The sequence below is a fragment of the Amyelois transitella genome, chromosome 8, assembly GCF_032362555.1.
Source record: "Amyelois transitella isolate CPQ chromosome 8, ilAmyTran1.1, whole genome shotgun sequence".
Lineage (NCBI taxonomy): Eukaryota > Metazoa > Arthropoda > Insecta > Lepidoptera > Pyralidae > Amyelois > Amyelois transitella.
The window spans coordinates 11,204,863-11,220,649 of NC_083511.1; the positions used below are offsets into that span (position 1 = coordinate 11,204,863).

At 39.0% G+C, this 15,787-nt stretch overlaps 1 protein-coding gene across 3 annotated transcripts in view; it reads right to left on the reverse strand.

Annotated features, from left to right (window-relative positions):
* The window catches only part of LOC106134098 (intermembrane lipid transfer protein Vps13), a 68,924-nt gene that overhangs the window by 31,528 nt on the left and 21,609 nt on the right, over positions 1-15,787 (reverse strand). For 2 of the 3 annotated variants that reach the window (XM_060945528.1, XM_013334057.2), the window contains exons 19-34: positions 15,270-15,441; positions 14,747-14,908; positions 14,262-14,384; positions 13,466-13,532; positions 13,021-13,178; positions 11,989-12,163; positions 10,727-10,841; positions 8,647-8,862; positions 7,768-7,970; positions 6,361-6,486; positions 5,121-5,308; positions 4,479-4,653; positions 3,521-3,795; positions 2,443-2,619; positions 1,009-1,172; positions 85-237 (exon numbers count right to left, since the gene is read on the reverse strand). In XM_060945528.1, coding sequence (XP_060801511.1) covers positions 85-237; positions 1,009-1,172; positions 2,443-2,619; positions 3,521-3,795; positions 4,479-4,653; positions 5,121-5,308; positions 6,361-6,486; positions 7,768-7,970; positions 8,647-8,862; positions 10,727-10,841; positions 11,989-12,163; positions 13,021-13,178; positions 13,466-13,532; positions 14,262-14,384; positions 14,747-14,908; positions 15,270-15,441 — 2,649 coding nt within the window. The remainder of the gene's footprint in view (positions 1-84; positions 238-1,008; positions 1,173-2,442; positions 2,620-3,520; positions 3,796-4,478; positions 4,654-5,120; positions 5,309-6,360; positions 6,487-7,767; positions 7,971-8,646; positions 8,863-10,726; positions 10,842-11,988; positions 12,164-13,020; positions 13,179-13,465; positions 13,533-14,261; positions 14,385-14,746; positions 14,909-15,269; positions 15,442-15,787) is intronic. The other variant, XM_060945529.1, reaches the window with a different exon arrangement.

A 15,787-nucleotide genomic window follows, 5' to 3' on the forward strand; every position in this document is an offset into this window, starting at 1 on the left:
CAGTATTATCAAGACTGTTGGCTCTGTCTACCCCGCAAGGGATATAGACGTGATCATATGATTGTATGTATGTAACAAACTCACTCAGTAAACAGATGTCCAATGGCCGTAGCCAATTTGTCCATCAGTCCGTTCTCGTTTTCTGAGTCCGACTCGTCAAGATCTAGAGCACCCAGGAACGACATGTTACCGGAGCCGAAGTCCACGCTGTAATGCTTCGAGTCCCTGTTTGGGTTCCTTCGAAACAAGAGAAAATAACACTCGTAAGTTCAAGTCAAACAAGGAAAAAGGCATAAGGTTAGATATGATTAAGAGAAAAATTAAAGAATTCGCAATCGAATGTGACTAATTAATATCATGAATAATAAATTAATAAACATATTAATACTCTTTAGGCTTTATTTACTTAAATTCATACACACATAATTATGCCTATATGATATTACGTTCACTTACGATAGTAACTACTATTCAGATTGTCGAAAAAAAAATTATTGTACGCAAGCTAAAGACAAAATATAGCCTATTTAAAACATAAATCAATCTACTTTTGTTTATGTTGTAAAATTTATTGATATACTTTTCAGTTGTGACATTTTTTTACGGCGCACTCACTATTTCATTGGCAGCTCTTGAAAATTGGTTTCTGAACTGATATAAAGTAATAAGTATTCCCAAGTTTGAACTCAAGGCATAGATGGCATTGGGAACGTTTAACAAATACATAGATGATCTGATAAACTTACCTAACGAAATGTACGAGAAATATAACAAGAAACAAAATGAGAAACTGGCTTGGCGTCTTAGAACTGAAGACGGTTTAAACGAAGGTTAGTGGCAGAGGGTGCAATTGGGAACACGCCAGGATGAGAGAGAAAAGAAATGAAAAACTATGCACTAAGGCCAGTTTATATACCTCTTTAAATCGCTAGTAAGAATAATATATTACGAGAAACATGAGAAACGACGTGAGAAATGACAAAATTACACATGATCTAATAAATTTACCTGATGAAAGTCATCTCATTGTCCGTGTCACATTCATCGGCGGACGTTTCCGACTCGAATTCGTTCTTCTTCCTGGATCTTCTGGAATGATCTGACACGGAGCCATCTGGTTCCGTTTCCGGTTCGGTTGGCTCGAGGCGAGACGACATCGGGTAGGCCTTTGCCTTATGACATACGCATACAAAATTTATTAGATTTTTGGCGACAATTCAATACGCAACAAGAAGCTTAAAGACTTTTTACGGATTGGAGCTCAACTAAAATCGACTAGATACCATCAGATATTTCACGACTAGCATTAGCACGGGGCTTCGCTTCCGTGTGAAATTCTAGAAAAAAAGTAGCGTAAGCCACTCTCGAAGGTCTATTCTATATCTGTGCCAAATTTTGTGAAAATAAGTCCAGTACTTTTTCAGTTTATTCGTTACAAACATACAAAAAACAAATCTTTTCTCTTTTTTTCATAATAGTATGGATGGAAGATCTTCCCTGAAAACTCATTAGAAGATCCTATACCAGACGCTGCGAATAATAAACCTTTGTCTGATCGTTGTCTTATAGAACCACTAGTTTTTCCCAACAGGGATGGGTCAAATCCAGACTAATGCCCGCAGAATGACAAAACAAAATAAACATTCAGTTGCGGAAAGTGCAGGTTTCCTCACGATGTTATCTGTCGTCGTAATAGACTAGCTTCTTTTTATTATTTAATGTTCGCAAACGTGTTGTTACAAATGCATTAGGGTTAATTATATAAAGAAAACAACGCCAAATTGAACAACCTTCTATGAGGGAACACAACATGCCTACAAGCTTAGCTCACAATTTATATTTCATTGAATTATTAAGTGCCGTGTGGTTCCCGGCACCAATACAAAAAAGAATAGGACCACTCCATCTCTTTCCCATGGATGTCGTAAAAGGCGACTAAGGGGTAGGCTTACAAACTTGGGATTCTTTTTTAGGCGATGGGCTAGCAACCTGTCACTATTTGAATCTTAATTCTATCATTAAGCCAAATAGCTGAACGTGGCCATTCAGTCTTTTCAAGGCTGTTGGCTCTGTCTAGCCCACAAGGGATATAGACGTGACCAAATGTATGTATGTATGAATTATTAAAAACACTGAACAGGTCGGTCGGAACTTGTTTTAACGCCAAATCATTTATTTATGTAGTCTTACAACTCGTAGCTAATACGAATATGTCAATCAATATTATACGTCAAAAAAAGCCAAAAATTCCTGGACCCAGCGAAATATACATTTGTAAACTGACGTCCGATGAAAATGCTGCAGTGTAGTTTGTTCCGCCGCTTCTTCTACACATGCGCTTTGGAAGCGGTAGTATTTATAATTAGATTTAAGTTATGTGACGTCAATAAGTGATACCTTGTATCCAATTTTGATTGAAAATGAATCTATTCTATTCTATACCTGGAACAAAGTGGCGCTGATCTGCCACGGGCGGTAGACGTTCTCCCAGCAGACCCTGGGCTCGATCACGGGCTCCCACACGTCCAAACGTTCGTTGTAACACTGGGCTTGCACGCTCAGCGCCGCTGTGCCGTGCAGCTCACGAGACCAGTCATGGATAGCTACCTCACTTGACAACTGAGGAGCAAACGTTTTAATAATAAAATTCATTATGGCACGTGCATCATTAGAAAAAAGAATAGGAGCACTCTATCTCCTCCTCATGTGCCGTGTGGTTCCCGGCACCAATACAAAAAAGAACAGGACCACTCCATCTCTTTCCCATGGATGTCGTAAAAGGCGACTAAGGGATAGGCTTATGAAATTGCGATCCTTTTTTTAGGCGAAGGTCTAGCAACCTGTCATTATTTGGATCTCAATTCCATCCTCTGTCTACCCCGTAAGGGATATAGACGTGACTATATGTATGTATGTATCTCCTCCTCATGGATGTCGTAAAAGTCGACTAAGGGATACGCTGACAAACTTAGGATTCTTCTGTTAGGCGATGGGATAGCTAGATTATAGAATTGAGATTCAAACGGTGACAGTTTGTCAGTGTTTGAATCTCAATTCTAGCATTAAGCCATACAGCTGAACGTGGCCTATCAGTATTTACAAAATTGTTGGCTCTGTCTACTCCGCAAGGAATATACACGTGACTAATATGTATGTGTTGGTTTGCGGTGTATATTAAGTTACCAGACATTCTCACAAGAGGAAAGTCACAATCAGAAGCTGGTAAAGAAGAAAAAAATGATAATAAATATATAAATATATACTAAATATAAACGGGACAAATTACACTGATTAAGTTAGCTTCGAAGTAAGTTCGAAACTTGTGTTACGAGATACTAACTCAACGATACTATATTTTATAATAAATACTTATAAACATCCAAGACCCAGGCCAATCAGAAAAAGTTCTTTTCTCATCATGCCCTGGCCGGGATTCGAACCCGGGACTTCCGGTCTCGCAGACAAGCGTACTGCCGCTGCGCCACAGAGGTCGTCAAAATGAAATAGAACAGCCACCAACCTGGACTATCATGACGGGCACCCTGACCGCCTCCTCGATCTCGAAGATGACTCGCACCCTGGGAGCGGTCACCAGGAAACTCTCGCGAGGCTTCACCATGGGATAACTCGGGGGCGCGTAACTGTGTTCAGGGTTGACCAGCACTTGTGGCGTGATCTTCTTCGGCGACCACAGTTCTTCGTCAGTTTTCTCCGCTTTAGGATTGTAGGTTGCGAAGTTGAATAGCTCTTTCTCGTCGGGAATTGTCAGTTCAGTTGTGATTTCGTCTAGGATGTCTGTTAAATTTAAAAAAAAAAGTACGTTAGTCTTTGACCAACGGGACGTAGGTTATATACTTTTGTTGTTGTAAAACTTAAGGGAAATAAATTATATAGATTAAGCTAGCCTCAATAGTCTAGTTGAATTTTTTTTCAAGTTGGTATTTATAATATATAATTACAATTATTTAATTAGCTATACTCGTAAAGTACCAAAAATATATATAAAACCATATTTTTCAAAAAACAGTGATAACCGCCATGTTAGTCTATTTATTATCTGTGCTTTAACGTCATAAAATTTAAATACAACCATTTAACTTGACATGATGTGTAGGGTAGTCATTAGTTTTTTTAAACATTTAGAGGTCCTAAATTAATCTCGCGCTTGTAATTATTAGAATTTACATAATATTGACTTCCTAAGCCTCATATTTGAATTGAGAATTGAGATTCAAATAGTGACAGTTTGCTAGCACATCGCCTAAAAAGAATCCCAAGTTTGTAAGCCTTAGTCGCCTTTTACGACATCCATGGGAAAGAGCACACGGCTGAATATAATAGGAAATATTCATTTAATATAATAAATTCATCAATTAAATTAAGTTAGAGACTTCTGTTACGTGATACTCTAAAAATTACAAAAGAAGCTGCCTCTAAAAAAATGGAAAGACGAAAAAAGAATCTACAATTAATCTTACCATTGACCGTGTGTACAGTGGTAGCGGCTATATGTAGTTCGATCTCCGAAACCTTCAACCTGACTTGCACGCCTTCCTCCACATTCTTCAGGGTCTTAGAGAACTCCAAGTCACAAGGCTTCAGTACCACTTGCGGAGGTAAGTTTTTAAGTTTAGATTGCAATTTGGACATCACCTGTAAATAAATCATATTTTATTTCCTGATTTTCTCTTCTTGAAAATAAACCTATCTTATAAAACTCTCGATCGATAGTTTGGTCGAACTTGTAAAGTAATTATTAAACCATCGTTATTCCTTTATATTTTGGTTGACTGAAAGAAATCCCATATCCAATGACTGTTTTCTATTTTTTGTTATATGCTTTTTATGTGTAATAAAGATTTTACAAACAAACTGTAATTATTTTTTTGCTATTTGTTCGAAATATTTCTTTCTTTGTAGTTAAGGTTCAACTAATTTTAATTTCCATTATTCTTCTCTTTCTTGAGAAGAATTGTGATCTTTCCTGATTACCAGATTTCCTGAACGTCCTTGATTTTCTTACAGAAAAAATAATCTAGTTTCTCGCTATTTCTCGTTTTGCAGGTCGAGAAACCACGAGAAACTATGAGAAACCAAATATTTTTCCGTCCCAAATGTACCTGTAACCCGGCTAGCGACACGACCAGACTCTCGCTGTTAGAATGACAGGAGTAGTCAATGAGCAGCTCAGTGCGGAGTAACAAGGCGTGACCCTCGGTCTTGTTGAGGTCAGTAAAGAACATGATCTCCGGCTGACGGAACTGGATGGATATGGTGAGACCTGGGCTCTCTTCGGCGATTGATGTCGCTGAAACAGGTTTCATTTCAATTTATTTGAAACTTTTGATCTTTCATCCTTCATATATCAGCATAGTGGCTGAAAAAATCATGACTTAAAAACTTTTTCATTGTCTAATTTACATACATACATACATATAATCACGTTTATATCCCTTGCGGGGTAGGCAGAGCCAACAGTCTTGAAAAGACTGATGGGCCACGTTCTACTATTTGGCTTTCAGATAGAATTGACATTCAAATAGTGACAGGTTGCTAACCCATCGCCTAAAAGAAGAATCCCAAGTTTATAAGCATCTCTTAGTCGCCGTTTACGACATCTATGGGAGAGAGATGGAGTGGTCCTATTTTTTTTTTCTATTGGTGCCGGGAACCACACGGCACTTGTCTAATTTAATGATTTCTATTTGAAAAGATATGCAAGACCCATTGTTCTTCTTATATTCCTTCATCTTTAAGTTAACGTAACATCAAATTCACGATGTGTTTGCATTGTAAAGGTTCTGTCGCTCTTTACAATAGGACCATTTTTTTTCTTTTTTCTTTTCTCAATTCTATCATTAAGCTAAACATGGCCAATCAGTATTTACAAAACTGTTGGCTCTGTCTACCCCGCAAGGGATATAGACGTTACGTATGTAAAAGATTAAAAACTTTAACAGCGCAGAGCGTGCCGGCAAAAGAGAAAGACGAAGTCCGGAAAACTATTCTAACAGAGAATACGATAAACGGAAAGATGTATTCTGCCTATCCCTCTGGGGAAGAGGCACGTGATAAGTAGTAAATTAATGACAGTTACCATTAAAATATAGGTATATATATATATATATAATAATAGGTGCCGTGTGAGGACCACTCCATCTCTTTCCCATGGATGTCGTAAAAGGCGACTAAGGGATAGGCTTACAAACATGGGATTATTTTATAGGCGATGGGCTAGTCCTGTCACTATTTGAACTTAACACACTTTTAACAGATAGCTGAACGTGGCCATTCAGTCCTTTCAAGACTGTTGGCTCTGTCTACCCCGCAAGGGATATAGACGTGACCATATGTATGTACCATTAGAATAATATCCACTAGTAGAATCTGTAGAGCTTGGAGGCCTGGGTCGCTGGCTGGCTCGACGGGAGACCAGCTCACCCACGTACCCGTGATTAACCACGCCACCTTCCAATGTCTTCTCTCCTGTGAAAAAATCAATCCACACTAATATTAAAGAGAAAAGATTTGTATCTTTGTACGTTTGTAACGTGTAAACTCACCAAAATGGATTATTTTTTTATTTTTGTTTGTTCTCGTATGGTGTTTGTCGAATAAATTATATTTTCTTAAGTTAGTTAGTCTATTAGCATAAAGTTCACCTATTGTACTTTTGAGGCTCAATAAAGTTTTTAATAAATAAATACTTTTTATTTTCTTAACCCGGAGAAGCCAGAAGGGAAAATAAAATGAGTATATCGTAACTGACGTGTGGTTCCCGGCACCAATACAAAAAATAATAGGACCACTCCATCTCTTTCCCATGTATGTTGTAAAAAGCGACTAAGGGATAGGCTTTCAAACATGGGATTCTTTTTTTAGGTGATAGGCTAGCAACCTGACACTGTTTGAATCTCAATTCTCTTATTAAGCCACACAGCTGAACGCGGCCTATTAGTATCTTAAGATTGTTAGCTCTGTCTACCCCGCAAGGGATGACGTGACTATATGTGTATATATATATATATATAAATATATATGTATGTTTTATTTTCTTAACCGGGAGAAGCCAGGAGGTAGAAAAAGTAAGGTAAATCGTAACTGACACAGGATTGTACCTTCATAAAGTTGTCCTGTTGATTCTTAGTACCTACTTAGTAGTTGTGTGGAAATGCCTAGTCGATCAATGTTCCGTACCGTACCGGTACCGGCACCAATAAAAAAAACAATAGGACCACTCCGTCTCATTCCCATGAATGTCGTAAAAGGCGACTAAGAGAAAGGCTTATATTAGACGTTATTGTATGTATGTATGTTATGTGTTTAAGAAGCTTGTGTACATTGTCCAAATAAATCTTTATCGAAAGATACATCAATATGTATGTACTAGAGGCCGCCCGCGACTTCGTCCGCGTGGAAACCCTATCACAACTTAACAATCAATCCCACGGGAACTCCGGGATAAAAAGTAGCCTATATGTTATTCTGGGTCTTCAGCTACCTACATACCAAATTTCATCGTAATCGGTTCAGAAGTTTTTGCATGAAAGAGTAACAAACATCCATACTGACATACAAACTTTCGCATTTATAATATTAATAGGATAAGCGAGTATAGCAACTACAGTCCAATGTTCCCGTAACCGTAACCCTGAAGACCGCAACAAATGGAGGCGCATCGCTGGTACAGCATTATCCAAAGAAGACGCATCATCACAAAACCACGACTCTGTCAAGAGTGAACGACTGAGGAGGATAAGCGGGTACCAGGCAGCGCGGGCAGCAATGCGCGCGCCAGCTGCAGCAGGAACGGCAGCGCGAGGTTGCAGCGCGTGCGGTCGACGTGCGCGTGCGCATGCCGCTGCGCGCCCGGCGCGGGGCCCACGCGCGCGCTCAGCTCCGCCAGCGCGGGCCGCCGCACGCTGATGCCGCCCGCCGCCACGCACGACCCGCCTTGAGACTCGAACACCCTGGATGACAGACATAACGTAACATAACATAAAATCACCCGTGTGCCGTGTGGTTTCCGGCACCAATACAAAAAAGAATAGGACCACTCCATCTCTTTCCCATGGATGTCGTAAAAGGCGACTAAGGGAAAGGCTTACAAACTTGGGATTCTTTTTTAGGCGGTGGGCTAGCAACCTGTCAGTATTTGAATCTCAATTCTATCATTAAGCCAAATAGCTGAACGTGGCCATTCTGTCTTTTTAAGACTGTTGGCTCTGTCTGCCCCGCAGGAGATGTGCACGTGACCATATGTATATGTATGTTTCTAGTGAACAAGGCATTAGTACAGGCCCCACAGCGCTCTGACTGAAAAGCCACGTTGAACTGCAAGGCTAAGTAATGGAATTGAGATTCAAATAGTGACAAGTTGTTAGTCGCCTTGCAGCCTTACCTTCAAGAATATTCCCAAGTTTCCTTTAGCTAATAGCCTTCACCTTTATTGCCTTTTACGACATCCATGAGAAAATATGAAGAGTGGTCCTATTCTTGAGTGCCGGAAACCGCAGGAAACTGTTTTTTATAAGAAAATTAAAACTTATTTAGCGACACAAATAAAAAGAAATAACAGCGGACAATTGACGCTAAAGGAAGCAAAACCAATAGGAGATTAATAGTTTGTCAGGACACCATAACTACCTTTTGATGGGTCCAGCATCAATCCTGATATCCTCAATGAGTAGACTCTGCAGACTAGCTTTAAGCTCAGTGCTGCCATCTGAGTAACAGTCGAGTTGTAACGTGGCTTCTCCGGCAGTCAACTTGGCTAAGCCGTGGTTGAGGTCGCGAACGGGAGAACTGAGGACTTCATCCATGTCTGAGAATAGCTTGAATTCCACACCTTCTAAGGTAAATCTGTGAATGAAATTGTTCATAAAATACGTAGATGTATAAAGGAAACACTTCCTCGGTAGTATTGTAATTAAGACATTTATTGATAAATAATATATGTGCAGTAGACGGTAAAGTATTGAGAGAAATATTGTGAAGAAGATGCTGCAGTGCAGTTTGTTAACGTTTCTTCTGCACTGATGCTTTGAAAGCGGTAGTAAACTTCGTTTTAAGTAATGTATTTGACGTCAACCAATGTTGTGTAAAAAAATATGACATTTATTTAGTGATATGAAGTGTTCCATAATAATTTTGAATTTTTGAAGAAATGCCAGGCAATTTCTTGATAATATAAATAGGTCTAATCTTTTTACACCTGAATCGAAAATGCGTAGAATATAAAAACCGTGCTTATCGATAAATTCGTAACAATGCCATCTAGTGCAAATCGGTGAAACTACAACGCAGTTTAAACATATCGTAGCGTAGCGTGTCCACTCCTAATAAGTTCTAAAATATTAACTAGATGGCGCTGTTAATATACAGAATGGTTAAGTAGTTGAAGCCAAAACAAAGATAATCTGAAAATTATCTTAATCGTGTTTAAAGAGCCATCCACACAAGTATGAATATTCGCAGTGTACGTGGTAGAAATATCGACTTCTTAGTCAAATCCCACGTTAATGTGCCTGTTTGTATAGTATAATTCATTGAGATGTAAGAAAGCATTTATAATTCATGTGTCCAGTCACGGTTGCCAACGGGTAGTCGTAATTACGATAAGACTTATTTAGAACTAACTGTAACCCGCGACTTCAGCGTGCAAATTTAGCGTCACTTACAAATGGTTATAGGTCGCGCGGTGGTTAAAGAACGCTCGGAAAAAATAGTGGGGGCAAACGGCGCATGTGTACATTCGCGCTCAAAAATGCTAAGGGAAATGTTTTTTTTTATTTATTTAATACTAGCTGTTGTCCCGCAACTTCGCCCGCGTGATTTTCCAAAAAAAGTAGCCTATGTTTTAACTCGGTTATTTAACTATGTAGATATATCCATATCTTATAATATACTTATAATGTTAGTATGGATTTTGTGCCTTATAAATACTTATAATCCCTACTTATATTATAAATGCGAAAATGTGTATGTGTGTATGCATGTTCAGTTTTCACACTTAACCTGACCTGGCTGAACCAATTTTGATGAAATTTGACATAGTTATATTCAACCGTGGACGGACATAGGGTAGGGGCGACTTGTACTGTTTGAGAATTGATATATTATTTTAAGTTGTCGCGTACAAATACGATAAAACAATTTGTGCGCAACAGTACCCAAGAGACACGGGACGCGCGAACTCAACGCGGGAAGTAAAGAGTGACTAATCCACCAATACGTGTCGCCGTCGGCGCACACCCGCCCCCCCCTCTCTCCTCGTCCCACCTAATAGACCTAAAAATTGATCACTGCGCATGCCCCTTCTACTTTTGCCGAGCGTTCTTAAACCACCGCGCGACCTGTACATGGTTTTCGCGAATTCCACGGGTACTTTTTCGGGATAAAAGTTACCCTATTTTCGTCTCCAGATTCAAAATAATATATGCCGAATTGCAGGAAGATTTATTCAGTTGATAACGTGTAATAAGGTTACAAACAAACAAACTTATTTTCGCATTTACAATATCAGTTAAAATTTACCTCAAATAAGGGAGAGGCTTACAACCTTGGGATTCTTTATTAGGCGATTGGCTAGCAACCTGTCACTATTTGAATCTCAACACTATCAGTAAGCTAAATAGCTGACTAACGTGGCCATTCAGTGTTTTCAAGACTATTGGCTTTGTCTACCCCGCAAGGAATAAAGACGTGACCATATGTATGTATTTACCTCAAAACAGCTTCCTTCCTAATGGTTTCTCCCTGTGCGAAGAAGGCTTGCAGCTTTTTGACTGACGCGTCAGTCATAGGAGCTTCCACTGGTGAGCTCGGTGGAACCAAACTTCCTGTGATAGACAAGTAAACCACGTCATTAGGGACCTAAAAAGGACCGAATTGAACTAATCATAAATATATACGGGACAGATTACACAGATTGAGTGAGCCTTGAAGTAAGTTCGAGACTTGTGCTACGAGATACTAACACAACGATACTATATTTTATAATAAATACTTATTATAGATAAAAATCTAACACCCAGGCCAATCAGATAAAGTTAGTTTCTCATCATGCCCTGGCTGGGATTCGAATCCGAGACCTACTGTACCCAACACAGACAAGTGCACTACCGCTGCGCCACAGAGGCCGTCAAAAAATGTAGTAAAATCATAAGTTATTTTGTTAGAAATCGGCTACTGCTCGTATGTGACTTTTCTTAACAAAAATGGTCTAAATTATCTTGTAAAATTCTTTGAAGTCATCGAAGAACAAAGCACACAAAGTATTTTACCAAATTGTGCCGTGTGGTTCACTCCATATGTCTTCATGGATGTCTTAAAAGCCGACTTAGAAAAGGTGTATTACTGTGACTAACTCTCTTTAGGTACCAAGTAAAAGAAGAGGCTCGACTGGCTGTGCACAGGGGCGTGTTGGTCCCGACATTAATGTATGGGAGTGAAAGTTGGGTATGGCAAAAGAAGCATGAAAGCAGAATAAATGCAGTGGAAATGAGAGCGTTAAGGAGTATGATGGGTGTGAAATTGAGTGACAGGATAAGGAACAGCGTGATAAGGGAATGTTGTGATGTGAAAGAAGATGTAGTTACAGGAATAGAAAAGGGTATGTTAAGATGGTTCGGTCATGTGGAGAGGATGAATGAAAGCAGGTTGACTAAGCAGATATACAAGGAGAGTGTGGAGGGAAAGGTCGGAGTGGGAAGACCTAGACGAACGTATCTTGATCAAATTAAGGACGTCCTGGTAAAGGGTCAGGTCAAAAGTACCCGAAACCGCCGAGCTTGTATGAAGAGAGTTATGAATGTGGACGAAGCGAAAGAAGTATGCAGAGATCGTGGCAAGTGGAAAGAGGTAGTCTCTGCCTACCCCTCCGGGAAAGAGGCGTGATTTTATGTATGTATGTATGTATGTAAAAGAAGAGGCCATAATTGTTTGTAAACAATACCTAAAAATTAAAAAAAGGAAATTTATTCTCACCAATATAATGCGAATCGCTCAAATTGTCAGTCCACACGGCGAATATTGTGGCCAAGTCTTTCTGACCCAGGTTAATGATGACGGTGTCCGCAATGACGTCGGCCTCCAGCGCTATGTCCCGGCGCAAGGCTCGCTGGACATCACACCGGATCGATACTGGCTCCAGGATTGGCTCCTAAGAAGGATTTACACGCTTAAAATAGGTATGTAACTAATTTTTGAATCATGAAAATCCGTTAAATAAATGTATTATGGACAAATAACGAAGGCTGAGTTAGCTTAGAAGTAAGTTCGAGAGTTGCGTTGCGAGATACTAACTCAACTATACTAAATTTTATAATAAATACTTATACAGATAAACATCTTAGACCCAGACCAAACAGAGAAAGTTCGTTTCTCATCATGCCCTGACCTGATAAGACAATATTATTAAAGATCTATCACTAGATGGAGACTAAATAACAAAAGCAACCAATGAAATCAAACCGTGATTTTTCATTTTCTGTTATATGCTTAATATAACTAGCGACCCGCCCCGGCTTCACACGGTTAGCATTTGTAACATAGAAACCTTCCTTTTGAATCACTCTATCAATTAAAAAAACTGCATCAAAATTTTGCAGTTTTAAAGATCTAGGCATACATACATACAGACATAGGGACAGACGCGGTATGCGACTTTACTTTATACTATGTGGTGATACCAAGCCTTTATATTCACCTTTCACTTTCACTCATCACAGTCGGAGCCGCACTTCTCTAGACACCAAGCCTGGTGGAAGATCTTCCTTTGCAACTGTCAAACCTGGAAATTCTGCTTCCAACCCCTCAACTATTTCTTCTTCTTCCTCATGATGTGAGTCCCTGTTCCAACCTGACCTGTCTGTATGATCCTGTATTGTTGAAACAGGTTTTTACACGAAGCGACTCCCATCTGACCATCGCAACCTTTGCAGGGGAACTTAATCTATATTGGATCAAAGTTAAGCTCCCTCAACTAATTGTATCTAAATTTATCTTTTCACATCTTACCTGTACTTCTAAAGTCCCGGCCAAGGTCATGACAGCCCGGGAGAAGGTAATATTGACCAGCTTGATCAGAATGTTGTCAATTATAGGATTTTGATTGGGACTTGTCGCTTCTTGATGCAAGTTCGCTTGTTTGAAGAAGTTTTCCACTAGAAGGTCACCTGATGAGAAAATAATATGATAGTTATCTAGCTCTATGTACATACATATAAGCATGTCTATATCCCTTGCGGGGTATGCAGAGCCAACAATCTTGGAAAGAGTGATACGCCACGTTCGGCTTTTGGCTTAATGATAGAATTGAGATTCAAATAGTGACTGGTTGCTAGCCCATCGCCTAAAAGAAGAATCCCAAGTTCATAAGCCTAAATGGAAAAAAGCAGCTTCATTTAAAAGCAACAAATGCTTCGTCAAATGCCTATAGGAATAACGTTATGTGACCACTTACCCATGTTGAGAACTAGTAGATTTGGAGACGATGGCTTCTGAGGTAGTAGCAGAACTGGTGCATGAATCTAGAAGATATATGAGAATCATTAAGTTTTCCAGTAATTGGATAAATTTAACTTTCCACTTGCCACGATCTCTGCATACTTCCTTCGCTTCATCCACATTCATAACTCTCTTCATGCAAGCTCGGCGGTTTCGGGTACTTTTGACCCCAGTACTTATTAACAGCAAACATGCTTCGTCAAATGCTAACATAAACTCATCAGCAACACGCTGTCAAAAATTACAGATCTGATTAAAAATTTAAATCTAAACCATCATTATATTGGTATCGCGCGTTGCATTCTAAGCCATTGACTTTAAAAAATGCAGTTCGCTAAAAACACTCTCTATCCTACTGCGTCAGCACTTTTTTCTCAATTTTTCTCTTCGGAACTATTTGATAAAACTTATTTGATGAAAATTTGATCTTATTTCCTTATGGATCTTATTTTCTTGTGCCGTGTGGTTCCCGGCACCAATATAAAAAAGAATAGGACCACTCCACCTCTTTCCTATGGATGTCGTAAAAGGTGCCTAAGGGATAGGCTTATAAACTTTGGATTCTTCTTTTAGGCGATAGGCTAGCAACCTGATGACTATTTGAATCTCAATTCTATCATTAAGCCTAACAGCTGAACGTGGCGTATGTGTCTTTTCAAGACCGTTGGCTCTGCCTACCCCGCAAGGGATATAAACGTGATTATATGTATGTTTTATTATGGACGCAGATTAAGATTTTTATGTCAGCTTACCTCTACGGCTAAACTGAGCCTTGTGGTGTCGTGTCTCGCGGCAAATATTTTTTCAGTGACCACACGCTCCGCGGTGGTGACGCCGCTACCACACGAACTCGACATAAGGGGTTCCAGAAATTGCTGCAAAAATATTATACTAATAAACTCTTTATAAAAAAGTGACGGACCTAAAATTGTTCCTTGAGGTAAATATATATTTATAAATTTTTAATTAAAAAGTGAATTATTTACATTGTAGAACTTTAAATTATGTAGAATTAAAAATAACTTATCAAAATTCTGTGCAGGCACAGCTAAAATAATTTTTACGAAAGAAATGCATTAATAAAAATATTAAAAATACAATCAAATGCTTTTTTCTAGTTTATAAATACACGCGACGACATGACGCAATTTCTGGCAGAAGTTTTTGTTGCTGCATTGCTGCGTCTTAGAAGTCACTATCATCATTCTTATAATAAAATACACAAACGTTGTAATACCTGTAGATGATGCAGAACACAGTAGAACAGAACCACATGCAGCCTCCCGAGATAGACTTTGAGTTGTCCGTGAGCCTGCAACTGCTGCGGAGGGCCGTAGTATCGAGGCGCTGCGCGGACGTACTTCAATTCCAGCACTTTGTCTTCATCGGGCCATATAAGCTGTAACAAGAAAACGATTTATTAAAGAAACTAGCTGTGCCCGCGACTTCGTCCGCGTGGATAAGTTATTTTGCGCATCATTGAAGCCCTATTATGAATAATTTTCTCCGTTTTTTTTTAACATTTTCCATTATATCTTTGCTCCTTATAGTTGCAGCGTGATGTTATATAGCCTACAGCCTTCCTCGATAAATGCTCTATTCGACGAAAAAGATTTTTTTAATTCAGACCAGTAGTTCCTGAGACCTAACAAACTCTTCAGTTTTATAATATTAGCTAGTATAGTTAAAAAAAAAGAAAAGGTAATAATTTTCCGCACTAAATTTGATTAACTTACTAAGTAATAAAAAACATCATTTACCTTTGGATACAAAGTAGTTTCAGATAAATCATCCAGCTGTAACGAGCTCAGATATAACTTGAATATCATTCTGTCGTTAGCTCGGAAAACACAGTCGCTTTCCAGAGTAGCAAGCTTCAGTTCCACTAGCGTACAGTCCAAATGGCACAACTTCACTGACACTGAGGACACTCTGAAAAATAAATATTCTAAAGTCAGCTAAGTTACAGAACATAAATCCGTTTAGTTACCGGGCTGTCTCTGTAATTTGCTAAGTTATTATTTTTAAAAATTTGGTAAATTTTGCAAGAAACTGATGATGGAAGCGAAGAAATGATGAAAAACGGGCTTCAATGATGCCCAAAATAACTATTTCACGCGGACGAAGTCACGGGCACAGCTATTTGAGATATAAATGATCTAATGATCTTAACGACAACGATACTTTAATGTCTTAATGGTAATCAATACCTGGTTTCTGTCTAACTCCAAGAGAATTCGTCGTGATAAATGTTTGTTGGTTTGTTATATCTTTATTG